At 42.3% G+C, this 19,813-nt stretch overlaps 1 protein-coding gene across 2 annotated transcripts in view; it reads left to right on the forward strand.

Annotated features, from left to right (window-relative positions):
* tpcn2 (two pore segment channel 2) overlaps positions 1 to 19,813 on the forward strand; it is a 51,182-nt gene that overhangs the window by 22,704 nt on the left and 8,665 nt on the right. For both annotated transcript variants that reach the window (XM_080189930.1, XM_080189931.1), the window contains exons 12-22: positions 358 to 461; positions 3,360 to 3,444; positions 6,020 to 6,106; positions 7,667 to 7,786; positions 9,454 to 9,513; positions 9,625 to 9,753; positions 14,228 to 14,277; positions 15,526 to 15,625; positions 16,339 to 16,410; positions 18,101 to 18,183; positions 18,771 to 18,864. In XM_080189930.1, the coding sequence (XP_080046056.1) occupies positions 358 to 461; positions 3,360 to 3,444; positions 6,020 to 6,106; positions 7,667 to 7,786; positions 9,454 to 9,513; positions 9,625 to 9,753; positions 14,228 to 14,277; positions 15,526 to 15,625; positions 16,339 to 16,410; positions 18,101 to 18,183; positions 18,771 to 18,864 (984 nt within the window). The remainder of the gene's footprint in view (positions 1 to 357; positions 462 to 3,359; positions 3,445 to 6,019; positions 6,107 to 7,666; positions 7,787 to 9,453; positions 9,514 to 9,624; positions 9,754 to 14,227; positions 14,278 to 15,525; positions 15,626 to 16,338; positions 16,411 to 18,100; positions 18,184 to 18,770; positions 18,865 to 19,813) is intronic.

Here is a 19,813-nt window from a genome sequence, read left to right on the forward strand (position 1 = left end):
CCATTTAATATGGAGATGAGAACTATTTTTTTGACGATCCGTAATCTGTGGAAACCGGAAAGCAGTGGAGACCGGATCAGGCTATATTTAAGGCTGAGTTAGATTCTTGATGGACCAGGGAGTTGAGCTCTAACTTTTTTCCCCCTCCACAGATGCTTTGGCATTTGGTCTATTTCAGATTTTAAGAACTTGTAGTATTTTGTTTTAATTATATAAGGGAAGTGAGGGTTGCTTATCTTGCAAAATTAACCAGGTAGAGGACCCCAAAGGGAATGAAAACAGGTTTTCTCCCAGTGTATTTGACTAAGACTCTTTTGGGTACAACATATTGAAAGAAATTACTGCTCTCTTTCCCAGAGTTCACTTCAAACATCAATCATCCGAAGATGCTTGGGAATTCGAGGGGCGTTCGAGGTGCTTTGCTGTGAGCGGTCAACCAAAGCTGGAAGAAGTGGATCACTGTAAGATTCCATAAATGCTGTAATTTGATTGTTAAGCGATTGTTTTAAGTTTTTATTTGGAGAAGAGCGAGGAGTAGAAGTTGGCAATTAAGCTCCCACCCCTCCCCATTTAAAATCTGTACTCTGTCCATTTTGAAGGGGTGACTAAAAAGATAGATGGGGGTAGTGCAGTTGACGTTGTCTACGTGGACTTTAGCAAGGCCTTTGACAAGGTACTGCACGACAGATTGTTGCGTAAGGTTAACTCCCTCGGGGTCCTGGGTGAGGTATCTAAATGGATACAAAATTGGCTTCTTGACAGAAGCCAGAGGGTGGTTGTAGAGAGCTCTCTTTCAAACTAGAGGCCTGTGACCAGCGGTGTGCCTCAGGTATCAGTGCTAGGTTCACTGTTATTTGTCATTTTTATATTAATGATTTGGATGAGTGTATAGGAGGCGTGGTTAGTAAGCTTTCAGATGACACTAAGATTGATGGCATTGTGGATGGTGAAGAAGGTTATCTCCAATTGCAAAGGGGTCTTGATCAACTGGGCCAGTGGGCTGACAAATGACAGATGGAGTTTAATTTAGACAAATGCACAATGATGCATTTTGGTCGATTGAATCAGGGCAGGACTTACTCAGTTGTTATAGTAGGGCGTTGGGGAGAGTTATAGAACAAAGAGATCTAGGGGTACACGTTCATAGCTTCTTGAAAGTGGAGTCACAGGTGGACAGTGGTGAAGAAGGCATTCGGCATGCTTGATTTCATCAGTCAGAACATTGAATACAGGAGTTGGGATGTCTTGTTGAAGTTGTACAAGGCATTGATAAGGCCACAATTTGAATACTGTGTGCAATTCTGGTAACCCTATTATAGAAAGGATGTTATTAAACTAAAAAGAGTGCAGAAAAGATTTACTAGGATGCTACTGGGACTTGATAGATTGAGTTATAAGGAGAGGCTGGATAGACTGGGACTTTTCCTCTGGAGCGTAGGAGGCTGAGGGGTGACCTTATAGAGGTCTGTAAATTAATGAGGGGCACAGATCAGCTGGATAGTCATATCTTTTCCCAAAGGTAGGGGAGCCTAAAATAGAGGGCATAAGTTTAATGTGAGAGGGTAGAGATACAAGAGTCCAGAGAGGCAATTTTCCACGCAGAGGGTGGTGAGTGTCTGGAACAAGCTGCCAGAGGTAGAGGTGGGCATAATTTTGCCTTTTAAAAAGGATTTAGATAGCTACATGGATACGATGGGTATGGAGGAATATGGGCCAAGTGCAGGCAATTGGGATTAGCTTTGGGGTTTTAAAAAGAAAAAGGGCGGCATGGACAAGTTGGGCCGAAGGGCCTGTTTCCATGCAATGACTCCACTTAAATTTACTCAGTATGCCGCCTTCCAGCACACTAAGATAGTGGATTTCACAGACTTATGACTCTGTGAAAGAATCATGTTTGAAACATATATCTGGTGATATTAAAATTTTCTATTTGCAAAAATATTTAAGTTGGTTTCCTAAAGGTCATTCACCATATGTTTCAAGACATGGATGTTTACTGAAGTTTGCCATTGGAATATTACATCATCTTGAAACACTGAATTGAGAAATGAGGGCTGTTATTACAACTGGCACCATCTGATCTTCCTTTCTGGAAAGGTGGCAAATGTTGGTGAAGAAGAGAGTTGAACCCAATAAAGGGTTTAACTAAAGGTGGAAGATCTTGGGGAGTGTTTGGGTGAATCCGGTAGAATCACAGAATCCCTACAGTGCGGAAAGAGGCCATTTGGGCCATTGAATCTGCACCGACAATGCCACCCAGGTCCTGTCCCTGTAACCCCATGCTAATTCTCTCTGACGCTAAGTGACAATTTAGCATGACTGATCCACCTAACCCACGTATCTTTGGAGTGTGGGAGGAAACTAGAGCACCTGGAGGAAACTCGCGCAGGCAAAGGGAGAACCTCGCACAGTTATGAGGCTGGAATCAAATCCAGGTCGCTGGTGGTGAGGGGCAGCAGCAGTGCCCTCCAGCAGTGCTGGAGGGAGTGCAGAGGAGGTTTACTAGGCTGATACCGGAGTTGAGGGGATTGAGCTATGAGGAGAGGCTGAATAAACTAGGCTTGTACTCGTTAGAGTTTAGAAGAATGAGGGGAGATCTCATTGAGACGTATAAGATGATGAATGGGATGGATAGGATAGAGGTGGAGAGACTCTTCCCGCTCAAAAAAGACAGTAGGACTAGGGGGCACAGCCTCAAGATAAAGGGGAGGCGGTTTAGAACGGAGTTGAGGAGGAACTTCTTCACTCAAAGGGTGGTGAATCTCTGGAATTCTCTGCCCGTTGAAGTGGTGGAGGCTGCCTCGCTAAATATTTTTAAGAAGCGGGTTGATGGGTTTTTGATAAGAGAAGGGATTAAGGGTTATGGGGAGAGGGCGGGAAAGTGGGACTGAGCCACGACAGATCAGCCATGATCTTATTGAATGGCGGGGCAGGCTCGAAGGGCTAGATGGCCTACTCCTGCTCCTATTTCTTATGTTCTTATGTTCTAATCACTGTGCCATCGTGCTGCCTATAGGTGTCAGTGAAAACCAAGAAAAGCAGAGCTGCGGGGTGAGTGGGCTTTGTGCAGGATAGTTAATGGACAGCAGTGAATTGGACTAGGATATTTAAGGGGTGAATGTTGGGATGGGCATCTGTCATGTGTCACAATGGCGAGTCATAAGGTTCTGGCAGATGACAATGAGCAGTTGGGGGAACCAAGATTGGTACCAAAGAGATTCGTACCAAAAATTGGAAGTAGTTGATCTTTAGAAAGAATATGGAGTTGGAGGCTCAGCATTGAAATTCTGCTGCAGAGATGGATGTTGGTGGCTACAATAAGTGATTTTAAAAATTGTCCTTTTTTTTTTAAAATTCAGTAGAATGACTGTAAGTACCAACACAGTGCTGCAAGTCCTGCAGAGAGTAAAAATGTCCCCAGCGCACAAGCAAGAAATTATTAAGGTGAGTCAAAAATTGAAAATTTTTTTTGACTATTGGGATGAGGGAAAAACCTGACACTCAACAGATTGCTTTTATGACATTGAGTGGAAATGTACGTCCAACTAAGTATTGACAAAGTCAGTGTTTTTGGTCCCTGCTACAAACTCTGTTCCCTTGCCACCAACTCCATCCCTTGCTTTGCCAGTCTGAGGCTGAAGCAGATTGCTGCTATTTAAAAAAAATTGCAGCATTCTGCTGCACAAAGAGATCTGGGTGTCCTTGTGCAAGAATCACAAGGAGTTTGTTTGCGGGTGCAGCAGGTAATTAAGAAGGAATTTTGTCCTTCATTGCTAGAGGGATGGAGTTTAAAAACAAGGAGGTTATCTTGTAGGTGTGTAGGGTGCTGGTGAGGCCACACCTGGAATACCGTGTACAGTTTGGAGGGGATGCAGAGGAGATTCCCTGGATTGATCCCAGATTGAAAAGGTTGGTTTATGAGGACAGACTGAGTAGACTGGGGCTATACTTATTGGAATTCAGAAGGCTGAGGGGGAGATCTTATAGAAACATTATGAAGGGAATAGATAAGATAGAAGCAGGGAAGTTGTTTCCACTAGCGAGTGAAACTAGAACTAGGGGGCATGGCCTCAAAATAAAATAAGGGGGAACAGATTTAAGATTGAGTTGAGGAGGAACTTATTCACACACAGGGTTGTGAATCTGTGGAATTCCCTGCCCAGTGAAGCAGTTGAGGCTAGCTCATTGAATGTTTTAAAGGTGAGCTTTGAACAGTAAAGGAATTGAGGGATATGGTGAGTGGAGCTGAGTCCATGAAAAGATCAGCCATGATCTTACTGATGGCTTACTCCTGCTCCTAGTTCTTATGCTAACACTGGTGCTGTCATTGACCCCTCACTGAGCTACTGATTGCCCATTTGTCCCATTACAAAGACTGTCCACTTTGACCTCTTAACTGTGTTATTGCCTTGGCTCATTGAAACCCTCAACCATGTCAGTGCGACACCAGCCAGGGATGCATTGGATTTGTCTTGTGGCTCCCCTCCATAAACCTGACCATCACCCAAAACTTTACCTGCGTTCCAAGTTTGACCACTGATCAACCCACTGTTTGCTGACTTATTTTGCCTCAGTCAAGCAATGCCTAGGTTTGATTTTTTTTTAAAATTCTCATCTTTGACCCCTCTGTGACCTCACCTCTCCAACTCCTTTTTTTAACCACCTCCATCCTGATGAGCCTTCGTTATCTGCATCCCAATTCTAGCCTCTTGTGCATCCCAATACTTTACTATACCACCAGTGAAGGCAATGGCAAGCTGTTACACCACCAACTCTTTCCTTTTTAAATATTGTCTTTAAAGCCAATCTTTGGCTTCTGCTGTAACACCTGATATGGCTCTGTCAAATTTCAGTTTGCACTTCTCTGAAGGACCTAGGAATGTTTTACCAAGTTAAAAGTTTCTTATAAGGCAACAAAGCATTAAGATGTGAAGATTATCTAAACATTTGCCTGGAGAAATGTAACTGAAATTTGTGTAATTCAATTTATATTAGAGGTTTACAGCATAGAAACCGGCCCTTTGGCCCAACTTGTCCATGCTAGCCAGTTTTTACCACTAAGCTAGTCCCAATTGCCTGCATTTGGCATAGAGTCATAGTTCCCACTTGTTCCATTACTGGGAATGAAGAAAAATCAGGAGTAAACTCAATTGCCAATCATGGTATTTTAATTATGGTAAAACATAGGCTGGGAAGGTCTCTGGCTCAATGACTCTCCTACAGCAGGAAAGCTTTAAGGTGCTAAAATTGAAGAGAATTAGCACTTGCTCTTGATTAGTTAACCATTGGAAGTGGCTCAAGATGTTGCGGGAGATTGGTGACTTCTTGCAAACTGTGCCCAGCGTACCTTTTTTAATTCATCTTTTACTTTTGTTCTATGCTGTTAAAACTTCATTCTAACTCTAACAATGCTCTAATTCCCTGTTGCCATCAGATTTTTGAATGGACCTACCTCACATTAATTTAACCTTTCTTTACACCCTATGACTGTAACACTACATTCTGCACCCTCTCCTTTACTTTCTGTATGATATACTTTGTCTGTATAGTGCGCAAGAAATACTTTTCATTGTATACCAGTACATGTGACAATAAATCAAATGACTAAAACTATATTCTGCACCCTCCTTTCCTTCTCTCCGTGTACTATGAATGGTATGCTTTGTCTGTATAGTGTGCAAGAAACAATACTTTTCACTTTATGCTAATACATTTGACAAATCAAAATAAATATAAATGTGAGCGTTGGGTGAGGACAAGCTTCTTTCTGGAACAGAGAAGGATGCCTTCAACTGTAATCCTAGCAATTTCTAATGTTTGCCTGTGAGTTGATGCAGTTTTCTGTTGAAGAAATGGTTAGCATGTACGACCATGAGAGTATCATCACTACAGGTGTTCAAAAGTTTCCAAATTATTTTTTTAAGACCTTCATGCAACACATTTCAGTTGCCTGTTCCAAGATTATAAACTGTTCTTGTGTTTCGTTTTTAAAATAATTCACTCCTTTTGCTTTTTGCAGCAAGCAAGGGCATTTACTCATGACTGCGTTACTGCAGAGCAATTTCGAGCCCTCTTTGATGAATTGCACAAGGAGGCCGTGAAAGAGGTACGAAGGGGGAAACGTGGAGTTTAGCTCATTTTGAATTCCATATTTAGATTAAGACCAGTTTCCATATCTAGGTGCATAATCACAATCTATTCCATTGTGTTCCTGTGTTTAAACTAGTTTATTTTGTGTCATCTTTCCTGACGGTGACCAAGATAAGTTGCTACAAAAGATTGATATCACCGAGTGTTGCACTAATTTCCTATGATGCTTTGGTTAACCAATCTTCTTTACTGTTTTCTATGCTGCCATGTAGAAGAGATCTGATGGTCTCTATCTGCATGTATTGGCAGACTTGAGACATGTTCCAAAGTGAGTTTAGGTTTCTGCAATGCAGTGCATGTCTCAGCCTTAGTTTGTTTAATACAAGAAATTGTTTCATTGTTAAATTCCCCTCATTGACAGAAGGCTAATTTTGGCTCTGGCTTCTCTAAATTGCTTAGGAAATCTCCTTTTATCTTCACTTGAGTAAGTCTTGAATTGCTCAACCTCTTCTCATTGCTGATGCTTGCTTGACAATTTTCAGTCAGCAGCCAAGGGATGGCATTCATCACTGACCTTGCAAAAAGGAAAAAAACTACCTACAAATATTTAGTTGGCTCCATAAAGTAGGCTTTAATTTTATCCCAATTACGGATTCCCTGTGGGAGTTGTGGCATCCAGGAATGAGACCGGCAAGCCAGTCGGATTGAAGAATCCTCGGGCAACAACACGGGGGTATAAATCACACGCTTTCTTTGTTCAGAGAGGAGAATCAAATTATGATATTAACAAGAGGTTAAAGGTGAAATGTGGACATCAGAATTTGATTGTTCTTGAGGGTTGAGACTCCAAACATTTCTAAAATTAGTTTTCAGCAATATCTTCTGCCTTTGAACAATGCTTAACTCCTTTTTAAATCAGGCCTAACTTTATTCTTGATGTAATAATCAATAATGTGTAAATAATTGAAGTACATGGAAAATTGGTAACATCTAAATGATCTGTAAAGGCTGCAACAGTGCAGCTTTTGAAAGAGGAGGACTACATTGCAGCAATATATGTAACTAAGTTAGTTTTTGCATCGTAGCATATGCACTGACAGCCTCACTGTTTTGACTGCTTAATTATTTCAGTTTCCATGGCTCTGTTTACAAAGATCACTGGTCCATGCCCAGTCTCTCAGCAATGTGATTTTGACTGTTAAGATTACACCAGTTCAAGGTGACACAACAGCTTCTCAAGTCATGCTATCCCTTGCCAGCAATATACTCATCCTGTCTAACTTTGGATACGTATACCGGATTGCTTCAAAATGCATCCCATATTACGTTTGGTGCACTAGTTCATGTCCTGTAAGCGTAACTTTACTCTTAATTGACATCCTCGTTAACCAGCACTTAGATTTTCAGAAATCACTGAAAATTGTCGAGTGTAATGAAATTAAAATTCTGAAGCCTAATTTTTTTTTGAGGTTAAGGTTTTTCTGTTCAGGAATAAGAATTAAGCAAATGTCTTTTAAAAAAAAACTCCATGCTGTAGTCAAAGAACCAGGAAATATGTAAATGTGTCTCCTTTCAGTACCCGCCCAAACCAGCATATCGTTCGTTATTCTTGCAAAAGCTCCAGACTGTGTTCAGCCATCGCTTTGTAGATTATATTGGGAACGTAATGGTTGCACTGCATGTGATTTGCATTTTTGTAAGTAGCCAATTTTTATTGATGTGAGAAACTCTTGATATCGAGTCTTAATATCGGGTATCTGTAACAGAGTGGGCATTCTAAGCTATTATTATTAATCAAAATTGACCATGCTGACATCCTCAGCTGTTAGCTATAACTCACCTTGCTGCTTTAAAAATAAATTGTGAAAAACAGAAATAGTAATTCTGTGTCTCAAATTAAAATATTTTAACCAATTTGAGTGAATGAAATTGATGTAAATTGTCATACTTGTATCGTGTCCCCCAAAGCTAAGGAGGAAAATTGTCGCTCAATGTGATTACATAGCTTTGCACATTTTTTTTCAATTTCCAATTGTTTAAGTCATTGAGCTTAAAGAAAATCATTCCTAACAGCCAATCTTTTGTGGTGTTGCATGTGGACAATGAAGACCAACTAGGCTGGCAGTGGTTAGCACTGCTGCCACACAGCACAAAGGGTTGGCATTCGAGTTCCAGCTTGGGTCACAGTCTGTGTAGAGTTTGTGTATTCTCCCTGTGTCTGCGTGGGTTTCCTTTGGGTGCTCCAGTTTCCTCCCACAGTCCCAGGATGTGCAAGTTAGGTAGGTCAACTATGGTAATGGGCATAGGTGGGCCTGGGTAAGATGGCCCTGAGGAGGGATGGTGGGGGGGGGGATTGACCTGGCTAAGATGCTCTTTTGGAGAATTGATGCAGACTCTATGGGCCAAGTTGCTGCATTGTAAGGGTTCTGTGGTTAAAGTGGGTAAGAGTACACAGTGGGAATGTAATTCGGTCCTTTTGTTATTCATGCCTTCAGTCTTTACATTAAATGTAAGCATGTGGTTTTTTTTAATCTTTGTAAATTTGTCACACTAATTTTTGCCTTCTGCCATTGGTGCTGAATTGCTCCTAGTAGGTGATGGATACAATAATATGACAAGTCTGGTGTCATGGGCTCTCAACCAGGGGATCTGTCATAAGTGGTTTATTGAAAAATCTGATTTAAAAAAAACACTAATGCCCCAACTCTGACCTGTCTACCCCTATTTGAATGCTGTAAGTGATGGGGAAGAGGTGCAGACAGAAACTTTAGGCAAATGGGCTGGTCCTAACTGCTAACCAAGCAGAAACAGAAATGTTAAGAACACTTGTCTAAAATGTGGCTTCAGAATTTGCAATGATCCGATATATCTCCAGTGAAAAGTATTGTTTCTTGCACACAGTACAGACAAAGCATACCATTCATAGAGAAGGAGAGGATAGTGTTAAGTCATAACCTAGGATGTAGAAAAAGATCAACTTGATGTGAAGTAGGTCCACTCAAAAGTCTGATGGCAGCAGGGAAGAAGCTGTTCCTGAGTTGGTTGATACGTGACCTCAGACTTTATACCTTTTTTTCTTGACGGAAGAAGGTGGAAGAGAGAATGTCCGGGGTCCATGAAGTCCTTAATTGTGCTGGCTGCTTTTCTGAGGCAACGGGAAGTGTAGACAGAATCAATGGATGGGTGGCTGGTTTGAGTAATGGACTGGGCTTCATTTACGACCCTTTGTAGTTTCTTGCGGTCCTGGGCAGAACAGGCGCCATACCAAGCTGTGATACAACCATAAAGAATGCTTTCTATGGTGCATGAGTATGAACAATGCAAAATTTAGATGTTAACGTAATTAACTTTTGTTTTAAACAGATTGCTTTGGTACATGATGCAGAGACGCCCATTTCCAAACGCAGTGGGTTCTTTTCTGGGGTAAGTCAAGTTTTAGCTTTTGAGAGGCACCTTCTATCTTTTGGAAAACTAGTAGTTCTTGTGTTCTTTTTGTTTGGGCAACTTTTTTAATTTGATCTTTGGGTTTTGCAGATTGTGAATCTTTCCTTTGTCCTGTACTATATATTGGAAATGGCATTGAAACTCTTTGCTTTCGGAATTAAAGGTTATTGTTCATACAAAAGCAACCTATTTGATGGGCTTCTAACTCTAATACTAGTGGTAAGTATACTGGGTTTTTTTCAGTGTCTCCCAGTAGTTTTTGAGATGTATTCATTGTCCTGTTCCTAGTCTGGCTGTCGATGAGTATACTCAGTCTTGTGGCATATTGATTGGTCGACCCATGTTGGACGCGGTGGGCTCGAGGAGGAGTTCTTGGAATGCTGCCGGGATAGTTTCCTCGAACAGTGTGTGTTGGAGCCGACGAGGGAGCGAGCTATCTTGGATCTGGTGCTATGTAATGAGGCGGGTAGAATTAGGGAACTTGCGGTGAAGGATCCTCTTGGGGAGAGTGATCATTGTATGGTGGAGTTTCTGGTGCAGATGGAGGAGGAGAAAGTGGGTTCCCGGACACACGTCCTTTGTTTGAACAGAGGGGAGTACGGTAGGATGAGAGAAGAATTGGCGAATGTGGATTGGGGGAGCGCGTTGGAAGGAGGGTCTGCTGAGGAGCAGTGGAGGGTCTTTAAGGAGATCTTTCTTGGTGCTCAGCAGAAATTTATTCCGATGGTCAAAAAGGACCATAGGAGGAGAGGTAATAAGCCGTGGATAACGAAGGAGGTGAAGGAAAGTGTTAAATTAAAAGCGGAGGCGTTTAGAGTAGCTAAGAGTAGTGGGCGAGAAGAGGATTGGGAGAGGTTTAAATGTCAACAAAGATTGACAAAGAAGTTGATAAAGAAGGGTAGGAGAAACTATGAAGCTGGGCTTCATATAAAAAAGGATAGCAAGAGTTTTTATAAATATATAAAAAGGAAGAGGCTGGCTAGGGTGAACGTTGGACCCTTAGAGGATGAGAAGGGGGACTTAGTGGTAGGGGATGGGGAAATGGCTGAGGTCTTGAATAACTTTTTTGTTTCGGTCTTCACGGAGGAGGACGTGAATAATTTGCCGGATGTTAGAGATGGAAAGGTGGTAGGACTGGAGGGTCTCGATGACGTTACTGTTACTAGAGAGGTGGTGCTCGACAGACTGGAGGGGCTGATTGTGGACAAGTCCCCAGGACCGGATGGAATGCATCCGAGGGTCCTGAAAGAAATGGCGGAGGTGATAGTGGATGCCTTGGTGGTTATTTTCCAGACGTCGCTGGATTCCGGGGAAGTGCAGGAAGATTGGAAAACGGCTAATGTTACACCGTTGTTTAAGAAGGGTGCCAGGCAAAAGGCGGGGAATTATAGGCCTGTTAGTTTAACGTCTGTTGTAGATAAAATGTTGGAATCCGTCATCAAGGAGGAAATAGCGAGGCATCTTGAGGGGAACTGCTTGATAGAGCAGACGCAGCACGGTTTCGTTAAAGGGAAGTCGTGTCTGACAAATTTACTGGAGTTCTATGAGGATGTGTCTAGGGCGGTGGATAGAGGAGAGCCAGTGGATGTGGTCTTTCTTGATTTTCAGAAGGCGTTTGACAAGGTACCTCAAGAGGTTATTGCAGAAGGTCAGGGGGCATGGAGTTGGGGGTAGGGTGTTAGCGTGGATAGAGGACTGGTTGTCAAATAGGAGGCAGAGAGTGGGGGTTAATGGGTGCTATTCGGATTGGTGGATGGTGACTAGTGGAGTGCCCCAGGGGTCGGTGCTGGGGCCTCAGCTATTTACCATTTATATAGATGATCTGGAGGAGGGAACCGAGTATAGGGTGTCGAAATTTGCTGATGACACCAAAATTGGTGGAACGGCAAATTGTGCGGCGGGTGGGGAGAGTCTACAGAAGGATCTAGATAGGCTGGGCGAATGGGCCAGGAAATGGCAAATGGAATTTAATGTTGGCAAGTGCGAGATGGTCCACTTTGGTAGGAATAATGGTAGGAAGGATTATTACTTATGTGGAGAAAAACTGCAGCAGGCGACGGTGCAGAGGGACCTCGGGGTCCTTGTGCATGAGTCACAAAAACCCAGCTTGCAGGTGCAGCAGGTGGTCAGGAAGACTAATGGGATGCTGGCCTTCATCGCGAGGGGGATTGAATATAAAAGTAGGGAGGTCTTGCTGCAGCTGTATAGGGCATTGGTGAGGCCGCAGCTGGAGTACTGTGTGCCGTTTTGGGCGCCGTACTTATGCAAGGATATTTTGGCCTTGGAGGGAGTGCAGAGGAGGTTTACTAGGCTGATGCCGGAGTTGAGGGGGTTGAGCTATGAGGAGAGGCTGAATAAATTAGGCTTGTACTCGTTAGAGTTTAGAAGAATGATGGGAGATCTCATTGAGACGTATAAGATGATGAATGGGGTGGATAGGATAAAGGTGGAGAGACTCTTCCCGCTCAGAAAGGATAGTAGGACTAGGGGGCACAGCCTCAAGATAAAGGGGGTGCGGTTTAGAACGGAGTTGAGGAGGAACTTCTTCACTCAAAGGGTGGTGAATCTCCGGAATTCTCTGCCTGTTGAAGTGGTGGAGGCTACCTCACTAAATATTTTTAAGATGCGGGTTGATGGGTTTTTGATAAGAGAGGGGATTAAGGGTTATGGGGAGAGGGTGGGAATGTGGAACTGAGCCACGACAGATCAGCCATGATCTTATTGAATGGCGGGGCAGGCTCGAAGGGCTAGTTGGCCTACTCCTGCTCCTATTTCTTATGTTCTTACTATTTGTTTAGTGGCCAAGTGGATAGGAAATGTGTCCTTTCACAAAGATTGAGTATATTTTTGGTTGAGATGTTTGGTTGGATTTTCCCCCAAGTAGATGAGTAAATTGTCATAGCTCCTTGCTGAACATAATGAAGGTCCAGTTCGAACTATTGCATCAGTTAATGATGTAGTAATGGGTCACTTGCAATGTTGGACATTGCTGATTTAGTTAAATGCTACTTTGCAATATTTAATGCTGGATTAATTTTGCTGAAGTTGGTCACTGAACCAGGTCAGAATCTCCAAGGCAGCATAGAGCACAAGTTTTGCACTTTGAATTTGGCACGGGTAGGCATGAGATGTTTCGCTCCAGGTATAATTTAAGTGACCCATTAGGGAGCTTTTATCAAACAAAGTTTGAGAGCACAGTTGCCCGATTAATAAAAATCAGCAATAACGTTTACCAATTACAAACAAAAAAACCCATGATGTTTTAAGCCTCAACAGCTAAATATACTGCTTTAAACCAAATGTCCCTACAAACATATACCCTGTTCTAGACTTAGCACAAAAAGCAAGTATGCTCATCTGATGCCGAATCTTGCAGCTTTGCAACACCAGCTCTGGTCAGTCCCATAAGAACATAACATAAGAAATAGGAGCAGGAGTAGGCCATCTAGCCCCTCGAGCCTGCCCCGCCATTCAATAAGATCATGGCTGATCTGTCGTGTCTCAGTTCCACATTCCCGCCCTCTCCCCATAACCCTTAATCCCCTTGCCTATCAAAAACATATCAACCCGCGTCTTAAAAATATTTAGTGAGGTGGCCTCCACCACTTCAACGGGCAGAGAATTCCAGAGATTCACCACCCTTTGAGTGAAGAAGTTCCTCCTCAACTCCGTTTTGGAATTGAAACACTGAGGTTTTCCAGCCCTGGAACTTCCAGCACACCAGAATCAGACACTACTTGCCTCTAGCTTCTAGCTAGCCAGCCACGCACTTAACAGCAGAATTTCCAACCCTAGGGAGAGAAAGAGAAAAAAAATTCCTTTCAGCCTGCCGTCCAAACAGCTTCTGCCAAAACGAAAGTAAAACTCTTTGGATTTCTGCTGCCTTTTCAGAAAAATCTGTACAAAGGCATGAGATCTGCCAAACGGTTAGAACGTAGAACATTACAGCGCAGTACAGGCCCTTCGGCCCTTGATGTTGCACTGACCAGTGGAACCAATCTAATGACCCTCTAACCTAAACTATTCCGACGTTATCCATATGCCTGTCCACTGACCATTTGAATGCCCTTAAAGTTGGCGAGTCCACAACTGCTGCAGGCAGGGCATTCCACGACCTTACTATCCTCTGAGTAAAGAACCTACCTCTGACATCCGTCCTTTAATTACTACCCTTTAATTTAAAGCTATGTCCCCTTGTGTTAGCCATCACCCTCCAAGGTAAAAGGCTCTCACTGTCCACCCTATCCAATCCTCTGATCATCTTGTATGCCTCAGTTAGGTCACCTCGTAACCACCTTCTCTGTAATGAAAATAACCTCAAGTCCCTCAGTCTTTCCTCATAAGACCTTCCCACCATACCAGGCAACATCCTGGTAAACCTCCTCTGCACCCTTTCCAACGCTTCCACATCTTATAATGCAGCGACCAGAACTGTACAGAATACTCCAAGTGCGGCCGCAGCAGAGTTTTGTACAGTTGTAACATGACTTCACGGCTCCGAAATTCAATCCCTCTACCGATAAAAGCTAACACACTGTACGCCGCCTTAACAACCTTATCAACCTGGGTGATAAGGATTGTAAATCAACAATTCCCAAAAGGGTCACAAACGCCTGGTGTGACGAGCCAAACTGGAAGTATAAGTTCTTAATGAATACCATTGACTAACAAAAACTGATACTTGTTGTTTCAGATTCTGCAGCTATCATCTCTCATAGAGTATGGCTTGCCTCGTCCAGGATGGTATGTTGCTAATCCTTATACTTTCACCTAGTTATAAACTTTACGATATCCTTCGCAAATAAGCGAGATAAAATGACCGTGTTTTAGAAAACATATGTAATCGAGGGCATCACTGTTCAGAATTTACGGGCATGAAGTGCCTGTGTAACAGACTGAATGGAATTTCAGAAAACGGAGCTGTTGATGATTTTGTCATATTTGAAGATCTTCAGGAGAAGGACAAACTGATTTTTGACTGTCGTATGGAAAATCGTTCCTTCCATTTTTATATCCATGCCTTCTGGAATTGTCTTTATTGGTAATTTTGAAGTAGCTTTATATAATTTGAAGTTGAATTGTTTACTGTTCCCTTCTTCAAATGGTCCTTTTTTAAAAAAAAAACAATTATCGTTATCACTACTTGTCCATGCCTACATAGAAATAGGGATATAGAGCTTAGCAGTCTTCCAGAATACTGAATGAAAGTAATGTTGCTAGAAGAACTAAATTGATAACTTGGGTTCCATCAACCGCTAGGTAGCCAGTAAAATAGGTTTACTGCCTGGAATATTGATGTGAAGTCTGGGCTCTTTTCCACTGTCTTCCTTCTTTATTGGTTCATTCAAGTGATCACTGAGGAACAAGTAGTGAAATTTATCTTGGACTGATGAGTTTTTTTGTTAGTGTCACATTAACATTGCAATGAAGTTACTGTGAAAATCCCCTAGTCGTCATACTCCGGTACCTGTTTGGGTACGCTGAAGGAGACTTTAGCATGGCCAATGCACCTAACCAGTACATGCCTCGGACTATGAGGAAGCTGGAGCACCTGGAGGAAACCCATGTAGACGTGGAAGAATGTCCAAATTCTGCACAGACAGTAACCCAAGTTAGGAATTGAACCCAGGTCCCTGGTTCTGAGAGGCAGCAGTGCTGACCACTGTGCCACCAGGCTACACCCTGGTGGGAATCATACCTTGGTATTTTTCTGCAACTCTCCCTTTTCATATTGACATTTTATTGCAAGGTGAAAGGGAACAGTGATCTTATTTGCTACAGAACTGGTGTGTCGGATGAGATGGCATTTCAGGATTATCCATTTCCAAGGATATTTTAGATGTTCTATCACAGAATTCTTCTGGGAACTATTGGGTAAATATGCCAAATGCATGCATCTGTCACAAAATGCAAACCAAAACCAGCAACAAAGTTTGTCAGAAGTAACTTCAATCCATTTTGAAATTTATTCTTGTTCGACCTTCCCTACAGGAATCCAGAATTACGTGGATTGCTCTCCCTTTGGGAAATTGTTCGGCTGGCAAGCATGTTTATTGTTTTCCGATTCCTTCGGATAATTCCTAATATTAAGGTGATTTGGATCAAAATATTTTTGTGATTCTTGTCAGTTCAAAACAAGGGGCTTGAGTTTCCAGCCTCCAGTTCAATATAGTAATGTAATCAGTTTCGCAAACTTGTAAGGTTACAAGTGGTGATCTGTTGAGCGGTGTGGAGGGGTGAAATCATCTGACCTTTTTGAACTTGTCTTGGTTCCATGAGACATTGCAGTCCGCGTTGTCTTTGATCATGATCATAAACACTTATCTCTTTCCCTGCCACCCACTGTTTTAGGGGAACGGTTTCTGTGCTGCTCACCCCTTAGTGAAGGAAGCTGCGTTGATGAAAATAAATTCTGGTGACGTGGACTCTCCCATTGATCTCAAGTAATGCCCAGCATTGTTCACTGCCGTCGATGCTAAAGTTCCCTAGGTTGCTTGACATATGGCACCTGGATACATTCAGACCGTGGAAATTCTTTTACAAAGCATTTGTGTTGAATACACGCACTACATGGGGTGTAGGTAGGGGCAGGGCAGAGTAGTAGCATGTGTTCAACTAGGAAACTTTGTCTCTGGTGTGCTGCCGTTTTCATGTGTTGTAAAATGGTGGTTCTGCAACTTTAGAATTTGCATATAATATGAATAAGATGGTTCCTTCGGTATTCTGGAATTTGGTTGCAACGCTGACTATTGATGTACAATGTGTACTGTATTTAACATCTTTTCTGTCTGCATTCTTTTTCAGCTGATGGCCTTAGTCGCTACTAGTGTCCTTGATCTGATCAAGAACTTGCGAGCTTTTGCTGGAATTCTTGTAGTAAGTGGAAAAGGTGGCTTTTTAATAGAAAAAATAATATTGCTATTCATTGTGTCTGATAGAAAGTTGCACTAGAAAAGGCACCAATCAGAAGTCAAATTATGAAGTATATCTTTCACCTCTAATTTCTTCTGAGCTTGAATCCTGATCAAGTCCAGCTACACGCTTGTGGCCTGAATCAACTTCAGGTTCTAGAGATGCAGGACAATTGCTGGTAGCAGATATGACTTCGAGTTATACTGGAACAAGAATAAGAGTTGTCTCTGCAACTCTTGATTTTCCATAATCCCTTTTGCTTTGTCTCCATTCCTTTTTAAAAATATTGTTCACCTGTATTATTCATGATGTCTTAATTATACTATTGTACACTTTTTTTCGCACAGCATGATGGCACAGTAGTTAACACTGCTGCATCAGGGACCTAGGTTCGATTCCTGACTTGGGTCACTCTCTGTGCAGACTCTGCACATTCTTGCAATGTCATTGTGGGTTTCCCCCGAGTGCTCCGGTTTCCTCCCACATTCCAAAGATGTGCTTTTAGGCTGATTGATTGGGTAACAAATTGTCCCTATATTGGACCTCCCTGATCCTCGCACATTAGGCATAGACTAAAATCATGAATAGGTCACTGAGACAATGGGATGGCGGCGCGGGCTCGTTGGGCTGAAGGGCCTGTTTCCCGTGCTGTGTTGTTCTTTGTTCTTTGTGTATTGGCCGTGCTAAATTCTCAGTCAATATAACCCAACAGGTGCCAGAGTGTGGTGACTAGGGGATTTTCACAGTAACTTCATTGCAGTGTTAATGTAAGCCTACTTGTGGTACTAATAAACTTGTTGACTGAGTCCTTCATTTGCAATTCATCTCTGGGTTTCTGCTTTTTTTTTTAACAATTGACTGCATTAATTCACTTATCCAGACTAAGTACTGTTCTCCAAACAGAACTAAGATGAGGACCTTATTTTTAACTTGACTTGTGAATCTTTGGAATTCAGTCAGTGTATGTATAAAGCAGAGATTGGTGTTTAGAAATCTGTCATAAAGGGATATGGAGGTAGTTTGGGGGTGGGGAGGCTGGCATTGAAGCTACGAATGTATGGTTTCATAGGTTGAATGGTCTACTCCTCCTTTGTTCCTATATGCTGTTTGACTTGTTGAGTATCTCCAACACTTCCCATTTTTGTTTGGCTTCCAGCAACTGCAGCTTTTTTTTGCCAGTTAGCCTGGTTTAGTAGGCAGATATCTTGCCTGTTTTGAAGAAGCAGATTGTGGGTTCAAGCCAAACTCCAGAAGCACAGCAATGTGCGGTTGACTCTTAAATACCCTCGGAGATGGGCAATAAATGCTGGCCTAACCAGTGACGCCCACATCCCATGAAGTAATAGAAAATAGGTTAATGAGCTTTTTATCTGAAGGATTCAAATCCCATTCCCGCTACACTCAATTTACTTTAAAGGTGATTGTGTTGTCCAGTGAGTGGTAACTTTTTTTTTGTTTCCATGACTCCTACTTAAAATTGTTCCATCTTCCATTTTGGAGTCTGTGTTGGCTGGTCAGGATGTTTATATTCCTGTTGCTGAGATAAATTATTTCATTTAACCAGAATAATATAACTTCTGATATTGGAAGAATTCAATATGGAAAATGACAATATCGTAACCCTTGACATGTACCATTTTCTTCCCTGTTATAGGTGGCGTACTATGTATTTGCAATTGTTGGTGTAGTATTGTTTAAAGACACAATCCCAGCTCCCCAGAACTCAACAAATGCAAGGCAAGTTTTATATGGTACAAATATGGCCATTTCTTGAGGTTGTTATTATTAAGCTGCTGTTTATGGTACAAATGAAAATGTATCACCTTTCCTCCCTCCTAGTCTGTTTTTCATCACCATACAATTTGTCCTCTTAACCCCACACCCTTGTGGAATTGACTGGACTTCATCCACTGGCCATCCAAATGTAATTCTGGCTGAGATCACCAAAATAGTGATCAGGGATGGGAACTGCGTCCCATTTTCATTCTGTGATCTGGAATGCTGATGCTATTGCCTCAGTCAACGTAACACAGACCAAGAAAACATGCCTGCGATCTTCTGGTTTGTATAGCCCTGTTACCTTTTGCTGAGCGTGGAGTAAATTGACTCTTGCAACTGTTAGTTTTAAAAAAAAATCTGTTTTATCAGACTGTCTTTGATTTCTCGACTGATTATTTGCAGAACCTTGTGACCTACAAACAATTAGTTGTAAAGTTTACAAGATTAATTTTAAAATCTGTTTTAGTTTCCTTATCCTCCTGCAGGGTGCGAATGTATTTAAAAAAAAATTGAAGGAGACAGCATGTGTGTTGTTGCTTTTACAGCCTGGACGAGAGCATTTCACCAGAGAATCTAACATTCCAGTGTGGTACCTATGAACAGCTGGGTTATTGGCCCAACAACTTCAATGATTTTGTTGTAAGTTGGCACACCAGAAATGAATCCAGACAAAATGCCTTTACAATGTAATTTGAATGGCAGCCTTGAGACATTAAGATTTTGGATTTGGTGGTTGGGGGGGGGGGGGGTCACAAGTAGCTAAAAGAGGCAGCTGACAATTCCTAATAAACTCTTCAAATTAAAGAAACAACAGTTTAGATTCAATGCATTAATTATAAAAGTATATGCCCGTGGGGTTTACCGATTCCAGAGGAATGGACAGTTGGCACAGTGTTGGGGGTGTGGGGAGAATCTCAGTAGCTTGTAAAAGCAGCATTCTGCTCTGAGTGTTGGGGGACTCTGCCCTTGGTCCTCCTCTTCCTGGTCCATCTCCCATCTGAAGAAGGTTGATGCTTGACTGGCACTGCCACCTGACCTGGACTGTCCTTCCTCCTGAGCACTTGCTAATATACCCTTTTATTTTCTTGGAGGCTGGTAGCTTATCCAATGTCAATTAGCTATTCAAATCCCTCTGACCAATGGAGACAGGATGTGGAGATGCCAGCGTTTGTCTGGAGTAAACACAGTAAGAAGTCTCAAACACCAGTTTAAAGTCCAACAGGTTTATTTGGTAGCAAAAGCCACTAGCTTTCGGAACACTTGCTGCTCCTTCATCAGGTGAGTGGGAGTTCTGTTCACAAACAGGACATATAAAGACACAAACTCAATTTACAAAATGAAGATTAGAACGCGAGTCTTTACAGGGAATCAAGTCTTAAAGGTACAGACAATGAGTGGCGAGTGTGTTAAGCACAGGTTAAAGAGATGTGTGTTGTCTCCAGTCAGGACGGTTAGTGAGATTTTGCAAGCCCAGGCAAGTCATGGGGGTTACATGATGTCAGGTTAGTTGTAAAGACTTGCATTCCAATCAATATTCTGTAAATTGAGTTTGTCTTTCTATGCCCTGTATGTGAACAGAACTCCCACT

Source organism: Carcharhinus amblyrhynchos, chromosome 6 (assembly GCF_965287045.1).
Source record: "Carcharhinus amblyrhynchos chromosome 6, sCarAmb.v2.hapA, whole genome shotgun sequence".
NCBI lineage: Eukaryota > Metazoa > Chordata > Chondrichthyes > Carcharhiniformes > Carcharhinidae > Carcharhinus > Carcharhinus amblyrhynchos.